At 40.2% G+C, this 26530-nt stretch overlaps 2 protein-coding genes and 1 long non-coding RNA gene across 7 annotated transcripts; 2 read left to right on the forward strand and 1 right to left on the reverse strand.

Moving 5' to 3' along the window:
- Positions 1-152: 152 nt before the first annotated feature.
- On the forward strand, positions 153-9899 carry cdk20 (cyclin-dependent kinase 20). Of its 2 annotated transcripts, XM_017468216.3 has the most exons (8): positions 154-461; positions 2280-2393; positions 2746-2934; positions 3708-3829; positions 4041-4103; positions 6459-6582; positions 8739-8894; positions 9414-9899. In XM_017468216.3, the coding sequence occupies exons 1-8, from the start codon at positions 387-389 to the stop codon at positions 9603-9605; spliced, it is 1035 nt and encodes a 344-aa protein (XP_017323705.1). In that variant the 5' UTR covers positions 154-386; the 3' UTR covers positions 9606-9899. The 2 variants fall into 2 exon arrangements, with proteins under 2 accessions (XP_017323706.1, XP_017323705.1); XM_017468217.3 differs by lacking the exon at positions 4041-4103 and having other exon boundaries at positions 153-461.
- A 5156-nt stretch (positions 9900-15055) lies between these two features.
- Positions 15056-22104, forward strand: gata1b (GATA binding protein 1b). 4 transcript variants are annotated; one of them, XM_017468993.3, is made up of 6 exons: positions 15056-15337; positions 16723-16960; positions 18805-19299; positions 19943-20088; positions 20254-20379; positions 21364-22104. In XM_017468993.3, the coding sequence occupies exons 2-6, from the start codon at positions 16753-16755 to the stop codon at positions 21643-21645; spliced, it is 1257 nt and encodes a 418-aa protein (XP_017324482.1). In that variant the 5' UTR covers positions 15056-15337; positions 16723-16752; the 3' UTR covers positions 21646-22104. The 4 variants fall into 4 exon arrangements, with proteins under 4 accessions (XP_017324482.1, XP_017324480.1, XP_017324483.1 ...); XM_017468991.3 differs by having other exon boundaries at positions 15159-15368; XM_017468994.3 differs by having other exon boundaries at positions 15159-15368; positions 16728-16960.
- LOC108266042 (uncharacterized) lies at positions 16814-23915 on the reverse strand. The gene is made up of 3 exons (XR_001812794.3): positions 23658-23915; positions 23033-23188; positions 16814-16967 (listed from the first exon to the last, which is right to left on the reverse strand). It is a non-coding gene; the product is annotated as an uncharacterized LOC108266042 (long non-coding RNA).
- Between the last annotated feature and the right edge of the window lie 2615 nt (positions 23916-26530).

Consider the following 26530-nt stretch of genomic DNA (forward strand, 5'->3'; position numbering starts at 1 on the left):
GACTGCGGTAGGGTTTTAACGCTGTTTATGCACACATGCCTACTTTCCAGCGATAATAAAACATTTTAGAGAATACTGAACACTGGTTTATGGAGTTGGCTCGTCGTCTATAATGCAAAACGCAAATCGTGTGGGTTGGGCCTTCTGAGGTGCCGTAGCGCTATGCTTCTGTCTCCATGGAAACGCTGCGAACTCGTTAGGGCGAGATTAGCTGCTTGTTTTGCACTGAGTATTTAGCTTGGTTAGTAAAGTATAACGTCGGGTTAGCATGTATTTTAAATATGTGTATTATTTATAGTATCGACTTTTATTTAAATAAAACACGAAGTCTTATTTGGTGAACGAAGCAAGTTAGCTTTACGGGTTAGCTGCTTTGGGCTCGTGCCATGGATCAGTACAGTATTCTCGGTAGGATTGGCGAAGGAGCGCATGGAATTGTGTTCAAGGCCAAACATATCGAGGTAAACACGATGCACAGTTTTATAAATGATGATTTCTTCGCTTTTAAGGGTTGTTACTGTATCTAGCATTCTCTGTTCAAGCCGTTTGGAAAAATACCCAGCTGACGCGCTGGACTGACGTCATCTCTATGCGCCTGCCATAGTCTTCAATACAGTTTCTGACTGTATCCAGTGTGGTGTTATCAATGATTTTTTTGTTGTTTTTTTTTAATCACAGTGAGGTTCCCCTCCCTGTTCTGGACGTACCCCCCCCCCCCCCCCCCCCCCCCCCCCCCCCCCCCCATGTAATCAGGGTTTTACAGGTCTCCAGCAAAATCTCCATATTTTTGTGATATTTTTCTAATTTTCTTTCTTTTTACCATGGTGTGCACATATTTCTTTGGGGTGTCTTTGATTCGGCGAATAATAATACAAATCATTGCTTGGGAAACAAGTTCACTGTGGTGCGCATGCGTCCCCCCCCCCCACCCACATTTTATAATAATAATAATAAAGTCATCAAAACTCTGGAGTAACACAAATGGAACTATGGGAATTATGTTGTGATTAAAAAAAAATCCAAAAGAAATCAAAATAATTAAATATTTTAGCATCTTTAAAGTCGACGCCCTTTTTCATTAGAATTTCCAGAAATGTATGCTTGGCGTTTTCTCAACCGATTTCTTGAGGAATTTCCCTGAGATGCTTTTTAAACAGTATGAAAGAGGTTCCCATCTACTCTGGACACTTATCGGCTGCTTTTCGGAATATCCCCCGAGTCGTCCGTTTAAAATTTTTTTTTGGTAAATATAATGTTCTTTTTTTTTTTTTTGAAAGAAACGAATACTTCGGCATGATTATATTTTGTGTCTATGACACCGATTTCACACGTTTAATCACACACCTTCATATCAAAAGGTTTTTAACATGAGAAACATGTCAGTCGAGTGTCCACAAACCTTTGACCGGTAGTGTAGTTCACGAAGTTAGATAGATAAAACTTGCTTTAAAAATCGAAGACGTTCAAGTTCCACACTAGGTTGTTTGTCACTGTAGGAACTGTCTGTTTTGCTAAACATTTTCCCAGCAACCCTTACTTACTTTATTTGCAGAATAACATTCGTTTGAGGAATGTTCCTGTAATCGAATTCAGAATGCAAAATATTGAAACGTTAGCGATACTGTTTCGACACACAATTATCAAGTGGCAGTGAGTGCGAAAGCGTGGTTTTACCCTTTATCGCTTATAGGAGATCCCCTTTAGGAGAAATGTTACACCCTCCCACTTGAACTGGAGGTTTTAATTGGTTTTTCTACTGAGTCAGACCCATCTCTTATTACCTGAAGTGCTGGGTCGCCACCCCAGCAGTTTGAAAAGCACCAAGTCCAATGCCAGCTCGCCCCGTTGCTCCGCCCGACCGGTCTGCAATACGACCCGTATCCACTCCTTTTTCCTCTCCCAATCCTTGCAACATATCAACAGGAACGGTTCTGTACACTGTAGATCCTACCCATATTTCACTCACCCTTTGTTTACCGTGTTTACGGAAAATTGATTAGATTCGGATTCTTTTCTTTAAAACAAGCTCTAGGTGGAAGTGACTTGCTTTTCCTCCATGCAACATGGAGCCAAAGCTATTCCCATTTGCCACAAAGGAAATAAACCAAACCAAATAAATAAAACAACCCATGACTCTCCTACAGCGGCAAGCCCCAGGTGTTTTATTCCTTACCTGTCTCATGCCATTTATCTATCCGTTAAATACCTACTGTTTTTTAATTCTGCAGTTCATTAGCTTTTTCTTCCTCGCTTGTTTTTGTGTGTGTGTGTGTGTCTAGACAGGAGAGACGGTGGCACTGAAGAAAGTGGCCCTACGAAAGCTAGAAGACGGGATTCCCAACCAAGCACTGAGAGAAATTAAAGCACTTCAGGAAATTGAAGATAACCCATACGTGAGTGTGTTTAAAACCTTAAAAGATTTGGCTTTTTTATTTTAAATACACATATTTCTGGTTCAAAAACTTTCCATCTCTACAGAATGAAAAGGTGTTAGTCTAGGTCAGTTTAGTGCCTCTTAACATATGGGTCTAGCGCTTGATTACGTTTTTGTTTTACGATATCTGATTAGTTTCTTGGTGTAAATTGAATGATCACTGAATAAATGTAGCTGCTGGGTAGCTCCACATTCTCAGGACTTGGTTAAAATATGTACAGTGATATCTACAGTGATGATTTAAATGAACATGAACTAGAAAATGATCAAGAAAAACCTCTCAAAGGCCACGGATTTGCTTTCTTCCCCAGGTAGTAAAGCTGAAGGATGTGTTCCCACACGGTACCGGCTTTGTGCTGGTCTTCGAGTACATGCTCTCGGATCTGTCGGAGGTTATCCGGAACTCTCAGAGACCCCTGACTGAATCTCAGGTCAAGGGCTACATGATGATGTTACTCAAAGGGGTGGCTTTCTGTCATGAGAACTCCATCATGCACAGGGTATGATTGCAGCTTCACTTTTTTTTTTTTTTTTTTTTTGGGGGGGGGGCTTAATGTTGTCATCTCAGAAACCAGGCATTTGGAGAGATTACATTTAGATTAGATTTAATAGTAATAATAGACATGTAATGATTCTGGTTGAACTAAAATCTAATCGTACCACAGTGCTGCTGAATTGTCTCGTCTGATTGGTCAGAATTTCCTACAACAGCATGTCCGATGGTAATTCCAGCTGCAAGACACGTCTAATACGTTGTCGTTTCTATAGTAACGACTTATGCAGGGACTTGTCTGACAGGCGCATTAGAAACGTGTGTAAATGTTGACATGTTGGAATTTTTTCTGTAAGGAGACATTTTATTTAACATTTTTGGAAGGAGTCTCCAGTGTCAGCGCTTTGTATAGCTGTTCCTTAACGTTTTCAGACGTGTGAAAGTGTTTACGAGGGAAGACTCGTTTCGGGGACGTTCCACAACGTTAAATGTAACTATAAACTGATAAAAAATTTTTGTAAAAATTCAAGTACCTGGTGCCATTCTTGAATCAATAATGATGGTAATTGTTGGCAGATTTCTGTGGTGTAAGAAGATTAAACCACTTCCGTGCTTCCTGTTAGTGGAAAATAAGAGTAACTCTGCTTGGTCTCACCACCCTGTAGTCGATTATTTTCCTATAACAGCGCATCCAGAGAGTGTTTTAGTCCTCTCTTGTGTCTACGTTGTTTCTCCACGTAATAAAACACATTGTGTTATATACATACTGTTTATATGCAGGATCTGAAGCCTGCAAACCTTCTAATCAGCTCGACAGGTCATTTGAAGATTGCTGATTTTGGTCTGGCCAGGCTTTTTTCCAATGAAGGAGAGAGGCTTTACAGCCATCAGGTGGCCACAAGGTGAGTAATAGGGTTATTTACTAGTTTAGTTTTAACCTAACACTTTTACCAACCGAATTCCTTCTACTGGTTGTTAATTCAGTATAGAGCCACTCAAAAACACTTCCAGCCTCTCGGTGTTGTCTTTGCTAAGTGGTTCCTTGTTCCTGTGTGTGAACCAGCACATGAAAGCTGAAAACAGATTCTTTTGTTGTGAAAAATTGTGTTGCAGGTGGTACAGAGCTCCAGAGCTTCTATACGGTGCTCGGAAATATGACGAAGGAGTAGATCTCTGGTATGATACGTCAATGCTCCGTCTCACGGTTGTACACGTTTAACAACAAAAGATGGTTTTCGAGAATATATGAGTATAAATGAAAAAGAGAAGCTCACCGTCCGTATGGTTCGGGTGATTTACGTTTGCTTTAATCTTACAGCATGATGGATTCGATTTCTTGGTTTATAATTCCAGCAGAAAAACACGCATTAAAGAAGCAGTTTGTAATTTTTAGACTTCTGTTGCCAGGTTATAATTCCACCAGCAAAAGTAAGATTAATTATAATGAAAAAAATATATATATATAGCTGCAAGCAGAGATTAAAGGGGCCAAGCACCAAAGGCGCAGCAAGAGCAATGTGGAGCCCAAAGATCACAAAGAGAATCAGAGAAAGAGAAATAGAAATGTACATGAATGAATAAAAGATAGATCCAGAAGCACAGCTGAGAATAAGATTGAACAGGAAATGAACAGATTGGAGGTATTTATTTGCATGCCAAGAGGTTGAAAGGTTAGTGCAATGCTGAGCCACAAAAGAAAGGAACCAGATGATTGCGCACACTTTTAAGAACGTGCACCGAACGGGAATCGAACCCAGGACCGTTAGAATCGGTGCTTATCGCTGATCACAGTGCGCCACACAGGTGATACGTGTGAAACTTGATGTTCACGAGAGCTTCCAAGGTGAGAATGAGTACACAAAACCATTAGTTAGAATGTTAACAAATATGAATATCAAAGTTCTGTTGTGTCATTTCCGTGCGGCTCTGTCCACTGATCATCAGGTAAGAAATGGACCAAATTTGAACGAGGCGTAGCGAACAAAAAAAGAATACTGTACATTTCAAAATGGTGACTACTGTAATGGGTGGAATCTTAATCTAAGATATGGACTGTGATCAGCATGAGGAGAGTAATCTGATGAGCTCAATTTCTTTTCTCTAGGACAAAGTGTTCAACAATTATAACCATTTGAATAGTGAATATTTGAACTAGTGGTGGCTCTATAGAGTTGGTCCCAGACAGCCCATAATTGGTCCAGATACTATTCAGGGTCATATCTATGAGTGTGCCAAATTTCATCATTTTCCTACTTACCGTTCATAGGGCTGCCACAGACTCCCATTGAGGAAGAAGAAATAATAAGAAGAAAACTAACGGATACAATAGGTGCCTAACACCTTCAGTGCTTGGCCCCTAAAAAAAAAAAAAAAACATGTTAAAAGAACAGCTGATCATTTTTAGAACTCATTTTTCAGATGTAATGCTTTTGCTAAGGTCATTTTGAAATGGTATCATTGTTATACATCTGGGAACACTTAAATATTACAAACTGCACCTCTAATGTATTAATAAAGTTTCAGGCACATGCAAAGAAATGCTGTCGAGCAAAGATGCCTTAATAAAATTATGAAATTAAATGTCTCAACATTAAAAAAATAAAAAAAATCTGTAAAGAGCAGTAAACAGTAGTAAATGAAACAAAGTCAATATTTAAGATCAAAATAAAAATAGTAGTCCTTGTGTGTTAGTTAGTGCAGTTTTATAAGGAAATGAGCTGTAAGTGTTATCGAGTGTCTTGCAGAACCAGACACGGTTCTTCTGGAGACTTTGACTGTCACACTCTTCTTATTTTTGTAGCAAAACCCAGCAGCCTTCGTTGTGTTTTTTGTCTGAAAAGTCTCTCTTACATAATACACTGCTGTCTTTACTGACATACAAACATTTTTCTTTAACATTTCATTTTGTCCTAGAAAACTAATGTTTGGGACTCTAAAAAATTTTTTTGTACTGACTCGATAATGTAAAGTCATAAAATAAAAATTGATAAAGTTTGTACTAAGAAAAAAAAAACAAAAAACAATAGGGTGCCTAAAACTTTTGTACAGTATATGAAAGGTAAATTTTTAAGGGTAATAATTAGAATTATTATTAGAAGAGAGTCCACAAGAACAAGTTCCGATGCCGAGATAGGGGGATTGCATAAAGTACAAACGATTTAATAATAAAAAATATCTTAGAATAATCCACTCAGTGTGTTTTCAGTGTAATCTAATTAAGCACAAAGACTTTTTTTTGGCCCATCCATACCAAGGGTGCCAATATTTTTTAATTTAAAAAATCTGATTGTAAGCTCACTTATTAATTAATTTGAGGTGATACAGATTTGCTTCTAACAACCTTCCCCAGCACACACCTTGGTGATATCTTTTTTTTTTTTTTTAATCTGTATTCTCTAAAGTGACCACTAGGTGGGGACAGTTTCACAAACGCTGCAAAATACCCACAGGAGCTGTTAGGCAGTTAGTAATCAGGGTGGTGCTGTTGGTTTCTAACCCCTGACCTGTGGTTTTGGCGTGTGCTTATTCCAGGGCAGTGGGCTGTATTTTTGGGGAGCTGTTGAATAACTCTCCTCTGTTCCCTGGAGAGAATGACATCGAGCAGCTGTGCTGCGTGCTCCGTGTCCTGGGAACTCCCAACCAGAAAGTGTGGCCGGTGAGATTTTCCATCCATTTTCAGTCCCTGTACGGTTTCGGCTCATGAGTTTAAGCAGACGGAGACACTGTGTTTTAAACCAGCTATGCCATATATGAGATCTTATACCAGTGTTGTTTCGCCTAAAGAATGGAACACCTGGGACAAACCGAGTGCAAAATAATTGCCATTAACCTGAATTAGTTTAGTCAGGATTGGGTTGCAGCTATGTATCAACCATGGATCTCTTCTTTCAAGACAATACAATTCACACCCAAATAGAGTTGCAATCAAAATTATTCAACCCCCCAGTGCAAATCAGGTTGATTGTCAAAATTGACAGACTTTCAGCTGTTTGCGATGAACAAATCAAACAAAAGCAACTGAAATAGTTCAATACGATGAATGCTTTAAGTGGTTTCCCCAGAAAACACTTAAATAAACCACTGAAATACCGGAACTGGCTAGGGGTAGAAAATGGATGAAATACCTGGACAGGGCAGAAAAAGGAAGCTATCGACGACCGCAAGCAGATTTCTGAGAAGGCAGGTTGTGAAAAACCCTCGACTGCAAAAGACCTGTAGCAAGACTGGGTGCAACAGGCACTGAGGTTTCAGTGAGCACAGTAAGGAACGTACTAAACACTGCAGGTTTCCATGCCAGAACTCCAAGACGTTCATCACTACTGACCAAAAGCACATGAAAAGTCGCTCAAAACCATATAGATAAGCCACAGAAGTTTTGGGATTCTGTTCGGTGGAGCGATGAAACAAAACTGGAACTTTTCGGCACGATGGATCAGCGGTATGTCTGGAGGAAGAAGAATGAAGAAAGAACACTCTGTCCACAGTCGAGCATGGCGGAGGCTCGGTGATGCTCTGGGGCTGCTTTGCATCCTCTGGCACTGTAAACCTGCATCGCGTCGAAGGCGAGATGGATTCATTGGAATATCAGGAAATCCTAGGAGAAAACATCATGCCGTCTGTGAGGAACAACAGGACAATGATCCCATGCGTACCTCAAATTCCACCAAGGCTTGCTTGCAGAAGAAGTCCTGGAAGATTCTACAGGGCCATCACAGTCACCTGACTTCAACCCCATAGAAAATCTCTGGTGGGATTTGAAGAAGGCGGATGCAGCACGCAAACCCAAGAATATCACTGAACTCGAGGCCATTGCTCATGAGGAACGGGAGAAGATTCCTCAGGAACGCTGTCAGAAGCTCTGCATCTCGTCTGCAGCAGGTCATAACAGCAACAGTGTGCTCTACTAAGTACTAAAGATGTTTGCCATGAAGGGGCTGAAAAATTTTGAAACTGGAGAAGTCATTATAAGTTGCATTTTCAGTTGAATTTGGAGGAAACCACTTATTCGTTGTGTTGAACTATTTCAATTGCTTTTGTTTGATTTGTTCATCACAAACAGCTGAAAGTCTGTCCATTTTGACAATAAACCTGATTGGCAACTGGGTTGGATCATTTTGATTGCAACTGTATTTCACCATCGATCAGATATATGAAGGTGATACAAAATTCGAGCCATTTTGATATATTCCAGTGCATTGTTTAGCCACTACACAAAGAAAATACAAGCTACGCCTCCTTCATTGTAACTGACAGCGCTTTGTAACAGTCAGAGGTAAAGCTGTAAGTTTTCCAACAGGAGAAAGTCCATTTAAATAACGTCTATTATAAATAACATAACATTGTTTTCATAATGTATTTATATAAAATGCTTTTAATAATAGACATAATCACGAAGCAGCTTTACAGAAATTCACATGTAGATTGAGCAAGGTGACAGTGGAAAGAAAAAAAAATCTACAATGCAACTATAAATGGATAAAAAAACCCTACAATGTCATTCTTTAATCAATACAAAGTTTATTTTTTGGCAAATTGCTGTTGGGTAAGAGGAAAAAAAAACACTTCAGGATATGCTGTTATAGGAAAATAATCAATTCTGCGGTGGTAACAGGGACTCCATTAACCGTTGTTGAATATTTCTCTATAACAGTGCGCCCAGAAGTGTTTTACTCATTACATAATAATTCTAATAACAGTTTTGAAGGAGAGCTGTGCATGTAATATAACTTATAGTGATGTTATATCTGTTTCTAATAAAGGATATGTTGTATCATATATATATATATATATATTGGGTTTTTTTAAATACAGGAGATCACAGAGTTGCCAGATTACAACAAGATCACGTTTAAAGATAACCCGCCGATCCCTCTGGAGGAAATCGTGCCTGACACGTCCCCTCAGGCCATTGACCTGCTGAAGAAATTTCTCGTGTATCCGTCCAAGCAGAGGATTAATGCCAGACAGGTGCGACCAAACAAACCATCTCACTCTAACGTCTTTACCTGAAGGAGGTCCGCCCCTATAGCGGCTCTACGTACACATATAAACGTGTATGTAGAGCTAATAAACACTGCCGCGTAGTACCCGAGCTGTCCAGAGATACAATAATATGTACAGTATATGAAGAACACCAGAAGAGGCTTGTCTCACTGTATGGAGTTTTGCTAAGACACATCAACAGCAATGAACGTAGCATTAATTACATGTTTGACACAGTTGTTGCTATGGTAGCAGTGAAATGAGGAAACTTAAGTAACCCAATGAGTAAAAGTTATATTTAAAAATCCACTATTTTATATATCAACCGGTTTCACCTTTTACACCTTTAGTAGCATTTTTGTTGAACATCAAATGTCTAAAAAAAAAAAAAAAAAAAAAAAAAAACGTTTTTTTTTTTTGTTGAAACTTTATGTACTTTTTAATATCTCCCACATTTATTTCTGAAGGACTCTGTCGCTTCTTTCTGTTTCTTTCTCTCCGCAGGCTTTACTGCATCCCTACTTCTTCACAGACCCGCTCCCTGCCCATCACTCGGAGCTGCCCATTCCTCAGCGCGGGGGGAAACACTCTCGCCAGCGACTGCAGCCCCCCTACGAGTTCTCGGTGGAACGGCCTTTGCATGAGAGCCTGGTGGATCCCGGTCTGATCCATCCACACGCATGGGGGTGTTTATAAACACTGCTTCACTCATCATGGCTTCTTTCCACGGTAGCAGGTCTCTGAAGCGGACTGTGCATTAGTGTTTAGCATTCTTCAAATATTCGTGAATATATAATATAGTAAGTGAGGTCTAAAAATGAGTGCTATTTATTTCCTGACTGTAATAATACAAATTCAGGATCTTATATCAAATATTGTGTTTTTTCTTCACTAGGGAATGGCCATAGTTGTTGTAAAGTCATTTAGATCATTCTAGACCTGTGATCTTATTCTTTAGAGCACATTTGAATAAACCAAAGTGGTTCAGGACTACTGATTTGAATTTTGCGCTTATCTTCCTGTAAATAGACCTGCCAGCTCTGCCTCTGTTTGTTTGTTTATTTATTTATTTATTTTTCTTTTTCAGCTGTGCATTCACTTCATAATATTAACTGCATGAGTTGTTGAACCAAAGGCAGTGTTTCATAATAATCCTCAGCAGAGGTGGCTCATGGGATTCGAGCGACGCCTTAGATAACAGCAAACAGCCACCACATGACTGAAACCACACCCTGTTTACTATATAGTGCACTGTCATCTCTAAAAACTTGACGGAGAAGATCCAGCACTCTCATGAAATACTGAACAAAAGGACCTCAATGCAACTGAGTAACGTCCAGCGCCTTTGCTGAGTGTGCTTTGAGTTTATCTCCTCCGATCATTCGCCTTTCTTGTTGCAAACATAACTATAATTAAATGTTTGTTTTTTTTGTTGTTGTTTTTTTTTTTTTTAAATTCAGTTTCGTTTTGCCTGTCCTCATCTGATTTGGGAATACCAGCAGTAAACGGTCTAATTTCTGCCAATAACGGCCACAGCACATGTCAAAGGTGCAGATTGCAATTTATATAAGTGGTGTTAATTGAATTTTAAATCTACTTTAATTGGCATGATTCCCATGTGATGTGTCCCATGTGTAGTCTCTTCGTTCTAGGCTCCTGATACTCTTTTTTTTTTCAAACCCAGATCCAGCATAGCAGGCAATAGAAGGCACTAAATATTACAAAATGCTACTTTAGCACAATGTCGTATCACTTTGGTTATTCTTACTAGAGAAATCACACAAAGACCGACTTTGCACAACAAAATGTTGTTTAAGTCACGGGTTCATTAAAGAAAACAAACAAAACAAGAGTGTTCCATCGTCTGGGGAAAAAAAGCACACTTTGGCTTGGGTTTAAAAAAAATAATAAAATTGTACGTCACAGACCTTTAAAAATATCTGGCAGTAGTTCTGAATATGGTACGCACACACTTCTACTTCAGTCAGTATAGAAGAGATACTTTACCTGCAGAGAACTTCCTCTGGTAACAATCATTATGCTATTTTGAAGTCAGCTACGAATAAATTGATTATGATATAATATATACCGTATATTATTTATTTGACATTATACATTTACTAAGTATACGGTCGGGTCCGTAAGTACTTGCACGGTGACACAATTTTCATATTTTCGATGGATTTGATGCAGATGGAACAATTCGAGATGGGATCGAAGTGTAGACTTTCAGCTTTAATTCAAGGGGTTTAACAAAAATAGCGCATTAACCGTTTACGAATCACAGCTATATATATATATTTTTTTTACACAGGCTCAAATGTAATCGGACAATCGACTTATAAGCAGTTTCATGGCCGGGTGTGGCCTGTTTCCTCGTTATTTCACCACAAATTAAGGAGGTCAAATCACGAAAATTGCACCGCTGTCCAAATACTTATGGACCTGACTGCGTGTGTATCTACTATACCATCCACCCCCTTCAGATCCAGCCCTGTTTATTCTTTGACTAACCCTTCTATAACCCATTTCCACGTGCGCGGTCTCTGAAACAGTGGTTATTATGTCTTTTCCTCAGAATTTTTTTGACTTTCCTCATTTAGTTTCATGAACTTATATGTAAATATTTCTTCTAATGGATTGCCTCGGACAAGCCATAATAAAGGCTTACTGTTTCAAGCTGTTCTTTGCTGTTTTTGTGTGTATTTAAACTGTGGATGTACCTTATTTGTCTTCTTATGTGTTGAAAAAGCGTCACAACTTACTGACTTTCAGGGGTTCCTACACGCTTGTGAGCAAAACACCCCAAATGTACAGTATGAATTGTCTAGCACCCTACGTTTAAAAAAAAAAAAATTTAAAAAAAGGCATTTTAAATTTCAGATTTATAACTTAGGACTAGTGGAACATTTGAACATTTTATTATATCTGTAACGTGTGTAACATAAGTTAAAACTTACCAAGCTAGTGGGAAGGATAAATCGTTTTCCTTGCACGTTTTTTCCGCTGTCACATCCAGCTTCGAGTGATACATAAGGAATAAAACACAATGCTTTGCATACTGTTATAGCAAAATAGCGTAAAGCAGAAGAGCCTGTTTTATACCGGACACGTGACTTTGCCGGCGTATTTAACAGCCAAGGCTATGTGAGCGGCGTTATTCACCCACTCACCTGCATATCTTATGTACATCTGGCAGATTAAATGCGCCGTTCACTAGACGGCACGTCAGAATCAAAAACGTCCCTGTCCGGCAGGTTTCCAAGAACTCTAAAACGTAAACGTTTCACGCACAGCGACGTTAAAAGGCAACGCCGAGCTCTTAACGTTTCTCTCGAAACTTTCCACCGTCGTCGTGGCTGCCGTCGTGAGCCGTGTCTCAAATCGAACACTCTGAGCTTACGCTAAAAAACGTATTTACTGATCTGGAAAATAAAGAAGACTGGCACACCCTACAGACGTGTCAGTAGGTTTGAAGGTTTTTGAAATTCAAACTCCAACTGTAATAGGAAAACTGTAACCGGTTAGTGTTAGTTCTCAGTAACACAACGCGTCACGTGACGTCATCACGATGTGCATTCAGCCAAAACCGTCTTCGCTTCACGTATATCGGACACGGGTACAGCTAAAAGGTCTTGCTTACTAACAAACATCACTGCGAAACAATTCTGTGCGACTGCGATTCCAACAATACGAGTAGTTTTCCGCAAAAAAAAAGCGTTAAAAAAACTCTGCGAAATCCTGTATGGACTGAATATTAATTAATTAATTAATTCTGTGTAACAAATCAAGGCCAAGAAAAGTAAGAACCACTGAAAGTTGTGACAACATGCCCCACTCCCCCCTACACGTAAGGACTCCTTTTAGTGTCGGTGAAATTGTAAAATACTGGCTGGTGATAAGAGTAAACTTGGAGCTGATGAACGAAGCAAACATGTGCATGATTATATCTGAGCAATATGAAGTCCGTATTGTAAATAATCTTTGGGTAATTTAACTCAAACCGAGAAACGTTACAATAGTACCGTTTTATTTTTCCCTCACGGGAGTAGCACTGCGAGAAGTGTCAGACTGTTATTACATATTTACGCTTTACTGAGAAACGTGAACTGCGCTAATAAAGTAAGATCCAGCAGTATGCACGAGCAGACCTGATGTACTCCCAGGTGAGGGGGAATTGATCAAATCAAGCAGCCCTATTCATAGTAACTGGAGCAACCAAATTGGTAGCATTATGCATTGCACAGATAACAGGGGGCCGTTTCCTCCAAGGCTTTTGAACAATGTAACGTTTAGGAGGGGATGTTTTTTTTTTTTAAAGTCTTTTTTTTTTTTTTTTTTTTTTGGAGTGTTGCTGAACACACAAGACCTTAATTGATACTGGTCTTATCATTGTGGAGGATCCAGAGAGAACATCCTGAGTGAATTTTTTGCTGGATCATTGTAGAAATCTGCAGCTTGTATACACTGCTAATAACAAACCCTGAAACTACTCTTAGTTCATTTAAAAAGCAGGAATTTAAACGAGGCGATATACTTCACAGCCTGTTGCCCCGAACAACTGATGCTTGAGGTGTTGTGTTGTGATTATGTTTACAATTAATATGATAACAGTCCTGCCCTATGGTTCAGCTTTGCCACAGCTATCCCTCTGTCCTTTCTCTAATTTCCCTGAAAACTGAATGAACAAAGGAAGCTGGAGCAGTTCGCTTTGATTAACAAATCACCTGTTCAATGAGTGAGCTGTGTCGATGTGGCCTGGCTATCTCTCCACGTGATTGCTGCCTTTCTCACCATTTGCATCTCAAACTCTCATCTTAACTGCTTCAGTTGCGGTACATAGAAAGCTCTGTTTTGCATCTTTTATCAGAATTTGGTGACGCAAACATCTTTTTCTTCTTTTTTTTTCCGCTCGATATCTCTGGCTCGGTGTTTGGATTGTCTAGGTTGGTTTTGGTTGACATTATTTCCCCCCGCTCGTGGCTGAAACTGTGTTGGCCTTGTCTCATGATTGTGACTCACTTGTGACTACGAACACCTTCAAAAAGTATTTGACTGCTTTGTGTTATCGCTTGTAGTCGCGATCCGGGCCTTCCACTGATTTCTCGGCTAGAAACCAACTAGAAAGAGCTGTCTGAACCCTTTCTTGCGTAAATGATTATAAAACGTATCGAGATATAATTACATGCAACTAAATGTTGCCCTTTTTTTCTTCTTCCTAAAAGTCAATAAATAACTACAGTTAGCAATCATCCAAGGTGAATAAACTGTGTAAAGACGTTGCTGGAAAAATCCTAATGTGTTTGTAAGATCATGTACTAACTTTTTACATCTACAATATTACACAACATTATTTTTTGTTTTTGTTTAAAATCATCATTTTAAGAGGATTTATATATGCAGTGTAGGTTTGAAGTTATGACATCATATTTAAAAAAAAAAAAACATTTAGATTGTTTGTTACAGTCTAAGACAGTTTTTTTTTCTTTTGTATTTGATTAGACCTTATTGTGTAGAAAGTTTAGACACAAATACCAGAGACATACTGCATATATTACTGTCAACCAGTATTATTAAGGAGCAACGCTTAATAACGGAGGAATAAAAACGAGAATAATGGTGCATATAACAACTGGCCTGGTTTGGAGGTGATTTACATGTTATATTATTCTAAAAACAACAGCCTTAAATTAACGGTCTAATGCAGCGTACATCATACACGAATGGTTAAATGTATCGTTTCCGTTCGCCACATATCCCACCGTGCAATAACAACCACGACTCAGCGTTAATGAGTTCATATCTCAGGCGTGAGAAGGACCCGGACTACCATTTTCAGCCCAGAACAAGACCCGGCTTAGACGTGTTTGGTTGGCGTCTTCGGTCCTTGTTCCGACTGCTCTGAAAGTACGATATATGCGTGTGCTTACAGCTCGGTTTTTTTTGGGCCCGCAATACATTTTTCCATTGCTTTAACTGAAACTCATGCGCCTAAAGTCAGCCATACTTGATCTGCTGTGTTTGTGTTTACTCGGTTCTTCGATCCTAGTGCTAGAACGAAGCAGCGTCTGCAGATCGTCTCGCACGGAAGAGACCCGTCTGCTGAGTTGCACAATCATTTACATGAATACTGAATAATAAGTTATGATAGCAGAGTGAATTTAACTCTGTCACTTCCCTCTGAAGTACTAACTGGTGTCGGAGGTGTGTCTTCAGCAGAAGAGCATTTTCTAAAATTACCTCCTACACCATGCCCCCTCCCTCCTTTCCTTTCTGACCCTCACCCCCACCAACACACCACCCTCACGCTCTCTTATCGGACCAGCAGCACTTCAGAGCAACGCCTTGCTGTAGCTCTTAACTGTAGCTCTTTCACCTCTCTCGCTCACCTGGAGGCACGGAGATCATCCGCACCAAACTACAGCCAGGTAAGAAGCACCAACCGCACGGATGCAGCAGGTGAGCCGAATTATTTTATTTTTGCTCCCTGTCATACCTCATTTTGGCTTTGCTGTTTGTAACATGTCGAATTATTCCACGGTTAAATCTAGGCTTAAAAAAAAATGGCTAAGAACTTAATCTAAGACCTAAACAAAGAACCAAGTTATACCTACAGGTCTATCATACTGCTGTACACTCTTGATATCACGATGTTTTTATGCTCTATTTATCATTCGCATTATAATATCAGTTGCTATAGTTTACCCTGACACTCATCAGACACTATTAACCATTACTGAATATTTATTACAATTGATATTGTGTGAATAAATACAGTGGCTGTTGAGTAATTATAGTAAAAGACATGATGAAAATGAATGGTTAGAGTGACAAGTTTCTGCACTATGTATGCGCTAGGCGTGTAATGGCTCAAACTGCAAAAAAAAAAAAAAAAAAAAAAAAAAAAAAAAATGATATCGTGTGAGAATACCCAGAATGAGATCACAGTAAAACTAATATTTCTGTCATGATTATTAAACGCATTTCTGGACAAGCTAGAAATGACTTTTCCCACGTGGCTCGATCGGTTTTATCGTCGTCTCAGAATTAAGGTAGAAAACATGACGAGTGCGGCGTGTTATATAAATATCGACTGAGTGAAATGGTGCAATGAGTTACTGTTCCCACCCTGAAGATTATGCTCCCATAACAGCCCATTCTGAAGAGTTTTATTCCTCTTATACCGCAACAATCCGCCAATAATTAAAACGTTTTATTAATTAAAGAACGTCGCGTCGTACTTTTGATCCGTTTAGTTACGTTTAACGTTGTGGGATATGAAGAGAAACAAGTTGGCTCTGTTACAGCAGCTATAAACAGTCCCTCCCATGCCAGCCTCTCTCTCTCTCTCTCTCTCTCTTTTCTCTCTTGAAGTTAATCAGACAAGAAAATGCAGCCTGGCATGTTAGCAAGAAAAACCACAAAGCCCTCTGTCTTGATGACTTTCCTGTGCTGGAAAACTTTACAGAGTCTCCTCAAAGAAAACTTCATTATATCAGTAATTATACACTTAGTATACTGTAAGCCCCAGTGTAAGTGGTTATTATAGAAAAGATAATATATTAGAATGACTGGATTTGTAGGTGAACTACTGTCAGAGATGATGTTATAGAAACCTTCTGACCAATCAGAATTCAGAATTCAACAGCGCTGTGGTATAATGAGAAAATATAAGATAGATTTGATTATATTCCTGATATTTGATTTGCCTATTTTACATATATATATATATATATATATATATATATATATATATATATATATATATATACATACACACATACATATATATAAATATGCATATATTTTACAGTTTAGGAGTGAAGCTGAAGGACTTTTGGCCATGGAGGCAACTGTAGAGTCTCGCTGGGCTTCCTCGTCACTATTGCCATCCGAGGTGCTGCCCACTTACCCGTCTGACTCCAGCTTTGTATCTCACACCGAGGACGATTCGACATTCTCCAGTATAGAGGCCGAATGTAGTGGCCTGCCTTCCCTCTTCTCCAACACCGTCCAGAGCCGCAGCGCGCCGACATACAGACACAGCCCAGGTCAGTGCTAGACACACACACACACACACAAAAACTTTATTCTTGTCTTTCATGGTAAATAAAAGTGTCTTGTGGAACAACAGACGAGAGAGTATAGCGTTATTTATTCTTTTAAATTTGACATATACTTTTATTCTACAGTTGAGGCAGGATACAATTAAAGCTGAGCGTTTGAGAGTTTCTTCTTCTGTGGTCCGACAGTGGCTCTATGGCAATAGTGGGATTGGAACTCATAAGCAAACCTGTAGTTTCGCTCTGCATGTAGTGTTTTATTTACGTTAACGCTGCGAAGGAGATCAACGGAAACACCTGCTCTGCCTGTAGACAGTTTATTAATACCTCTAAGATGGTTTTAGCTTGGTGGTATTCTTAGATAATTTTCATACTTCTTGCTCTGTTTATGACTCAGCATGATTTTCCACGTTTGGTCATTTTCAGTGTCCCAAGTGGTCTCAGATCGACTCAGCATTTTTTTTTGTGTGTGCAAACGTGATCACAACAAATAAGCTCAGAGCTCTCTAAGGGTGCTTTCACATACAGTTCTTTTTAAACTCGCCCTTCTCGGTCCTGTGAAAGTGAACACGAAAGACAGCTAGCTGCAAACGACCTCAGTGCTTTAAGTGTTCATAATATAAGTGGAATGGAAAGGGAATACAGTTTGTCTTTCTGGACGTTTTACTGAAACCACTGAGACCACTTGTCTAACTTCTTTAGACCTCAGATCCCAGGTGCGCAACACTGAATTATGAGTGAAAATGGCTCAAAGGCAGAATTATATTGAAATACCAGAAAAAGAAAACAACAAGGAGAAGGAATTTTGTCAGAAGAAACATCAAATCATCAAATTATGCTTCATACCATAGACCTATTTGTGACTCTCAAGTAAGTGGTTGTCAGATAAAATACACACATACACACTCCATGTATCACCAAGGCTGGAAAAAGTATAGAGAAAGTGTGCTTAAGTAAAAATAAGTGTAACGCAATTTAAAGCAATGAGAAATATAAAGCCAAAAATCTACTTGTGGGAAAGTGAAAAATTATCTGCTGAAGCATGATGAAATATTTCAGCATTAACTGATCAAAAGAACTGAGAAGAGTTTTTAATATCCCAGTTGGGATGAACTCTAAGGCACACAACTTTACATTAACAATGCAAGCAAAACTTAAGTAGCTAGCTAATTTAACTAGCTAAATTACACAACTTAACTAGCTAGCTAATTTAACTAGCTAAATTACACAACTTAACTAGCTAGCTAATTTAACTAGCTAAATTACACAACTTAACTAGCTAGCTAATTTAACTAGCTAAATTACACAACTTAACTAGCTAGCTAATTTAACTAGCTAAATTACACAACTGAACTAGCTAGCTAATTTAACTAACTAAATTACAAAACTAGCTAATTTGCTCAACTTTAAAGTTAACATACTTCTCTAGCTTTGATTTCATTTTTTACTGTATTGATTCCTGTATGAATCAGTAACTCCCAAAAAAAAAAAAAAAAAAAGACATCAAACCACAGCTTAGGTCTCTTCCTCCCAAGACAACTCATCAGTGTACGATCCTGTTTCGTCGGCCATCGTTATGGTAAAAAAAAAACCCAGCTGATTTAAACAAGATACAACAGTGCACATGCATGAAATACGATATCAAAATGGAATATATTCCATTTCATTTTTAATTATTTTTAACATGTCATTCGCTCTCTCTTTCTCTTTCCTCATCGCCTTTTCTCTATTTCATTCTCTCTCTTACTCACTTTCTCTCTCTCTGGCTGTCTCTCTCTCCCGGTCTCTCTTTCTCTGTTTCATTCTCTCTCACTCTCTCTCCCTCTATGCAGTGCGACAGGTTTACTCCTCTCCTTTTCTAAGTGGCCTGTCATGGCTGGAGGGCTCCGGTGCTCACTCCCTCTCTAGCCCGTACTCATCACCCCCATCCTCCTGGCATGGCGGTACGTTCAGCAGGACCCCGGTGCTCCCCCACAGCTCCTCCACCTCCTCTCCTTTTCATCCATCCCTCCCTCTGTCCTCCATCAGAGCCCCTCGCTCTGAGCTCCACCCACCCGGCCTGGACTGCAAGGACAGTTTGAAAGGCGAGAGGGTCAGTCCTGCAGCGGGCGCTGAGGGCGTTGGGGGAGTTTACACCATCAACCACGTCGCCGGCGGTGGTGTATATCCACACGATCATGGGCCACCACAGGCGCACACACACACTCACACACATTCTCTAGGACACTACAGCGCCTACAGCAGCCCAGCTCAGGACTACAGCAGCGTTGGTCTCTACTCGCCATCCTACGAGAAACTACGAGGCAAGATGACTCTCTCTCCCACAGGTGAGGACTGTTTCAATCACGCACACACAGACACGCGCACACACTTGTGTTGGAAGTGACTTATGTCAACGTGTATTGTACAGGGGGTCCTTGTTCTTTCCTTTAGTTTTAAAAATATTTTATATCACAGGGATGTTGAATTCTCAAATCTGATTGGTCAGAAGTTAATTGTGTATGACAGCGGCCCTGGCAGTAGTTATGGCTGCAAGTAAAATCACAGGGTTACATTAATGCATTGTTCCAATTATTGTTTCTATAGTAACTAACTAACTTACATCTTTCATTAAATGTAATGTTTTGTTTATCGATAAAGAAAAAATTCATAACCGTCGGCAAATTGCTACGGTATAAGAGGAATAAAACACTTTGGTGTGTGCATTTCTTTCTGAAGAACAATCAACTTTGTGGTGTAACAGTAACTCCGTTTCATCAGGCCACATCACGCCGCCCCATCGTTGATTATTTTCCTGTAACATCCCCAAGAGCTTTATTCTTTCTTTAGACTGTTGAACAATAGTTGAATAAACTGATCCATTGGTGCAGAGAAAAGTCCATTAAAAAAAAATAAATAAATACATAAATGTACTTATTTTTATTACTCTGATACCAAAAGCGTCCTAAGAAAATGTGTTTTTGGTCTCAGAAACGCGGGAGTGTGTGAACTGCGGAGCCACTGCTACCCCTCTCTGGAGGCGCGATGGTACGGGCCATTACCTCTGCAATGCCTGCGGACTGTACCACAAGATGAACGGACAAAACAGACCCCTGATCCGGCCTAGAAAAAGACTGGTACGGCTTTCGAATCCTAAATTAACAGAGGACGGAACGCTGATTGCAGGCAACACATCAGCCATTTCGATATTGAGTTCAAAATGATGTCAATTAAAAAAAAATAATAATAATTGTGGTTTCTTTGTTCATTCTTATATCTATCTTCTCTCCTCACCTCTGTAGGTTGTGAGTAAGAGGGCAGGGACTCAGTGTGCCAACTGCCAGACGAGCACCACAACACTGTGGAGACGTAACTCCAGCGGGGAACCCGTGTGCAACGCCTGTGGGCTTTACTTTAAACTACACAATGTGAGAGCTCCTTTCTTTTACACTTATTTTTTTTATGACAAATGTAGCCTTACACACCAACATCCTAGATTTCTAACTTTGTTTGGATGTATCAAGTGGAAAAGCTATTCACACTGCAAAAAAAAAGAAAAAAAAGAGATGATTTGGAGGAATCAGTTAAGAAGATAACGATGAGAATTAGTTTGTGTTCATGTATACTATAGAGTTCTGCATGAGTTGGCACGGTATTGAGGTAATACTAATCGCAATGATTGAAAGGAAATGTGAGATACTTTTACACCATCACTGTTATACAATAGCAATATAGGTAATGTCACAAAATGCTCTAGATATTCCAGAAAAAAATATTAAAAAAAAAAAACGTCTACATTGCTCTGATAACATATTCAAAGTTAATGCCAATCGGCTCACGAGTGGCATAACAAAAAAGCGTTTGCCCGCGAGTTCAAATCCTGCTGATGCCACAGCCGTCTGTGGCTGGGAATCGAGGAAGCAAAGCTGGCTGTGCTCTCTGGGTGGGAGGGATGACATGCTCTCTCCCCTGTCAATCACAGCAACACTAGCCAATCACGAATGTCTGCATGTGGAAGAGAGCAAATATCCCTTTCCTTTGTGAAAAAGAATGAGGTTGGTTGACTTCACATGGGGCAATGGTATCTCTGTAGTTAAGACATTGCCCTAATAAATGGAAGGTTGTGAGCTCAAATCCCAACACTGCTAACCTGCCATCGCTGGGCATTTGAGCAAGGCCCTTAACCCTCAAATGCTCAATTGTATAAATGTAAACGTAACTTGCTCTGCATGAAGGAGTCTGCCAAGTGCCGTAAACGCAAATGTCCACCTGTCTCTGAGGACGCACGTGTTATCCTTCGCCCTACCTGTTTGGTGGATGTATTTTGTAGTATGAACTCAAACCCTCCAGATACGAAAAGCCCCAGTGTTTGTCCGCTGATATTAAACGTTTCTTATCTGCAACCTCCTCAGGTAAACAGACCCCTCACTATGAAGAAGGAGGGAATTCAGACACGCAACCGGAAGGTGTCGAGTAAGAGCAGGAAGGGCCGGAGGAACGCCGCTATGGAGCTCGATTCGTTCTCTGAGCCCTTGAAGGCCCCCGGGTCTGAGCAGCCTATCGACGCCTTTTCGCTGGGACCCTACAGCCACAGCGTCCACCCCACAGGCACCTCCGCTTCACTCCACGCCCCATCTCACCTTTCCTACCCATACCACCCTGCTGCTGCAGCACTCTTTTCCGGCATGGTGTGACAGAATAGAAAAGTACATTTGATTGTTTCCAAGAGCTCTCTCTCTCTCTCTCTCTCTTTTTTTAAATAGCATGTATCATGTTCTTTATTCATATAAGTGGATAAATGTGAGAAAATAAAGAGTGTTCTGTTTTATTCATATTTGTATGCGGTGTAAAACCATTTCGTTCCTATACTTTTATTCATTGGTTAGTTTGCCGTTTACTGGCTAACCCTTGTTAGGTGGTGTGAATAAATTGTACAAATAAATACGCATTTTATTTCTGTAATTCATCATGCAAATACTTGCTCCGTGGTTTGTTTTTTCTCTCTCTCTCTCTCTCTCTCTCTCTCTCTCTCTCTCCTTTTTTCCTTCACACATGCACACAGACAAATCACTTTCAGGATTGGACACAATATAATCAAATGCACCTGGCGCAACCAGGCGGCGATTTAAATAAAACTGTGTTGCTGAACATGACCCCACTTCCAACGCTTTTTTTTCCCCCTTTGTGGTTAGGACTGTCAGTAGCTCCATTGTCTATGCAGAAACTCTAATTGTCCGGACTGTGGGTGGCGAACGGTGCGTACGCAAATCCGTCGCTTTCCATACTGTGGAGGTGTAAGCCTGAATGATACGTCAAACCAGATTCAAATCTGTGGCTTTATGGAAACAGTGAGCGAGTCAAAAGATCCATTTAGGGAAGCGCCGTGCATGATCCAGTCCGGTAGTACGCGAAAAACAAAAACCTTTTCATGTAAATGCCATGACAAGTTATAACATCTGGATACGTCAGAACAAAAGCCACATTTTACTGCATGAGGGTCGATGATAAATTTTCATATCGCGTTAACTGCCTAACCTTCGTCACGATTCGGGCACGACGTTGTGAAAATCCTCTCATCAGCTTCATATGTTTCGTGTGTTGTTTCTTTAACAGCAATGACTTGCTAGCTTCTCAGCTTCGAGTGAACGTGAAATGGCCCGAGAGCCGTGATTTGATGCTATGTTGACGTGCTTCCTTTTGAAACAGGAAGTCAGGGAGGGAGTGTTTCGAAGGGCTTGACTGATTTTCAAGATAAGCTGCACCTACCACTATCTAAAGACGCTGGTATAATAAATGGAGACAGCTGTGCAGGATTTCTCATGGTCGATTCTGACCAGTCCTGTCAGGTCACGCGGTTATTTTGGTAATATTTTCTAACAAACTTAGTTGATTATATTTCTCAAAATATTAACAGTTTATTCAGTGTCCCTGACTTGAATAAAAGATTTACTTGGATAAAGGATTAAATGAAGTAAACACACTGTGCAGCAACACATGAGCAACCTCGCACACGTTCAATACGCTCCTATGTTCATCAGCGTGGCCCTTCTTAGTCTCTCAAGCTTCATATGTAAAGACTACCTGCTCTTTTGACTTTTTTCTCTTTTGACCCCGGTATCCTACATCAGAGGCTTCCAACTATAGCATGTCTCCGACTGGTAGCGTTCCATGGCTTGTCTGTTCACCTCGGCGGTTTGTTCCTCACCCCTGCAGCAGTGAGAGTATTAAGCTGTCCACCTGTGGAGAGGGAAATGATAGCAGTGATGATTATCTACACAGCTCACAATAATAATGTCCGACGTGCTTAATATTGCGACATACTGTCTAATCAATTATCGGCAGATGTCCACGTGTAGCTTTGTTTGTTATGCAGAATACAATGTGTCATTTATATAGTTTCACTTCTACTATGCAATGGAGTAAAAATGAAATGTAGTTTTTGATTAGAAAGGCATACAGGCAACTTAATTTGTGGTTTCCATATATTTATAGTTCCCCGATGAGGCTTTCACTGTGCATGAGGATAGATCCTCCATGCTGTACAAATACACCATTTTTTTTAAATGACCATGCACCACAGGATAAAGACCAGCGTAGAACATGCAAATAATATTACAGGAAGTAATATTAATCCTGTACTGGACTTATCCACTGGATGGTTGAGTGGTTGGTTAAAATAGTTAAAAGCCAGCTGGTTAAGTAATACCTGAATCTGCAAACCGGATAAAGATACACACTAGGTCTTCATGCAGATTCTTGAGAGGTTTTTCACAACCTATCTTGTTTTCTTTGTTCTAGTTTCTTAGAACCAAGGAAAAGTCACAGATGTCCCACGGAGGTCAAAGAGTAGGACTTGTCAACGGTAGTGGGGAAGATCTTGCGTCCTAGTTCTACCGTTTGCACAGCACTGCAGTTTCTGTCAATTTTTTCTTTTCTTTTTTTTTTTTTGCTTATCCAGTACTGACATTCTGACACCCTGGTTGGCTGATCTGGTAGATGTCTGGGATGATCCGATAGTGTACACTCTCTTCAAGGTTATCAAGAATTTGCAGCTTGGGTTGAGCTTGAAGACCAGGAATCAGTTATCTTGCTGAAACATATGCTGGTTGTGGGTTGTAGAAGGCCAGTGAAGCCTGTCCCCTGTGCTCCACTCAGAAGGTGGAAGTGCACCAGGTGTACAATAGTGTAAATCGTTGAAATCTTTGAGTGGGGCAAAATGGGCAGTAATATAAGAAGCCCTGGTGAGAAAATAATCGTTTATCAGAGACCTTATCGTTTATCATTCAGGCTTCTTCTTAAATTATAAGGACTTGGTTGCAGCATTTTGAATCCAACCTTCACTAGAACTTGCCCCTTTTATTCAGTCTTTGGAGTCGACCTCCTGTCCCATTTGGTTCCAGAACAGGACGGGCTCTGGTCCACCAGTGCAGTCTGGGCCAGTTAGATACGGTCACAAACAGCGTGTTGAAGTCAGGAAAATGATATCCTATGGGGACAGGAAGTGGGGAATGGGATACAACATAGATCACCACTGGCTAGACTCTAGTGGGGTCTCTATATTAGTACCCACTAGGTACCACTGGGCACCTGTGGGTGTCTCACAATGGACACAAGCCACCTTAAGCGTCCCATTAGGTGGTTGCTGTCCTTGGTCCTGAACTCGCTGCAGTTGTACCTGTTAATGGGGTCCAAACCCCGATGTTTGCTACTCTCTCCTCACATCCTTGCAACCAAAAAACGTTAACCACTGACAAATAAGCATGTTTGAGCTGGGGTGTGGGAAAGGGACCAGGTACAGGTAAGTGTGTCGGCTGCTTTTGGAAACTTCTCAAATCCCATCATATTTGAGAGAATTCTAGACTAAATTGCTAAATAGAGAGGAAGATCGGTCTAGGACGTAAAATCTGCTTTTAATCCCGTTTCAACTGCACGGCTTCTCCTCTTTAGCCTTTCCATCTTAAACAGTTCCAGCAAGTTCCACCAGGTGTGTAGCATCCCTGACTCCATGGACAAAAGGGACAAAAGTATAAACAACCTATTTACAATAGAAAACCCTGGTTTGATACAACAGCCCCCCCCACCCCCACCCCCCACCCTCACCCTCCATCTGTTTTACTCTTTCAGCAACAACCACACAGCTCTGCTCCTCAGGCCTATACTGGTGCCCCATTGTGCAATGCAGGCAGCTTTTGGTTTTCCGGAGTCAAAAAAAAAAAATGCAGAAGGGAAGGAGAGATGCACATGAGGAGGCATCAGTCGATGTCATGTGCCACTATAGGTGGTTTTTTTTTTCTCTCTCGAGGTGCCATGCGTGTCACATCACACTCTGGTTTCTGTTGCTGGCTTCCTCCATTCAGTGTGCACCGGGTTTATCTGGGCGGCCAAATGAGTGGGAAATGGAACAGAATGACACATGGAGATTAGCAACCACAGGCCAGGTCCGGCGGACGCATGGGCACGACCGTTAGCACTCCCCTCGCTCTGTCAACCCCGCCTGTCACACACACATACACACTGTCTCGCGCTCTCTCTCTTTACACACACACTCACTCACAAACACACACATACACATGCACAACCATGCAAACTGACATGTGGTAAGTGGTTAGTCATAACCCTCTCCTTAACAAACCTCTGCTGTCCCTCTGCTGTCCACTTTTCTGGCTGCTTGACCTTCTGACCTTTGGTACTGTAGCATGTACTGGACTCATCAGTACAAAATGTTGACACTGATCAATCTGAAATGAAATTATTCATCAAATCATTCAAATGGATACACTAAACATCAGTGTGATTTTTTTTTTTTAATGGATCGATATTGATGTATATATTAAATTCTAATTTATCTACTGTGTCTTTGGATCACGGGGTCACATCTGAGAAAATGTTTTCGCACAGCTTACCTTTCTGAGCATAAGCAAGAGCAACGCAGCCTTAATTTTATTACAGTAACTGAAATAAAGCTTAGAATGATTTACATTAAAAAAAAACTTGGTGTTGGAGTAATAGTGGCCCCATGTGGTTTTGCAGTTCATGTATGCCTCTTGTTTTTCTAGCAGACTTTTAAAGACAGCTGGGAAACTAATTATTTGGTGCATTGCTGCCACCAACTGGACTGGAGTATAGAGCATCACACTTGGGCCTTGAATCCTTCGAATAAAGGATGTAGTTCTTAGAAACGATGACACTTCCTGTACACTTTATCTTTCAGACACTGCAGCAAGCTCTTTAGAGATATTTTTGGTAGTACCCACTATCCTATCAAAACTGCTGAAATCTCTCATACACTCTCAGGAAAAAGGGTACTAAATGATACCTTTCCTTGTTGCTGAGGTGGTACAATTAAGGATACATCTCCTGTACCTTTAGTCTTCATTTCTTACTTGAAAAGATGCATGTTGCTTAAAGTATGACTCTAAAAGCTAATTAAAGTTATGTCAGTGGTCCTTAAGGTTGTTGTTTTTGTACTTTTAAAAGTGCACTACATTAATGTTATTATTTAAAACATAAATACTACAGGTACAAAAGATGTAACTTTGATGGTACCACCTCAGTGACAAGGCAAAATACAGTTAAGCC

This window comes from Ictalurus punctatus, chromosome 5 (assembly GCF_001660625.3).
Source record: "Ictalurus punctatus breed USDA103 chromosome 5, Coco_2.0, whole genome shotgun sequence".
Taxonomy (NCBI): Eukaryota; Metazoa; Chordata; class Actinopteri; order Siluriformes; family Ictaluridae; genus Ictalurus; species Ictalurus punctatus.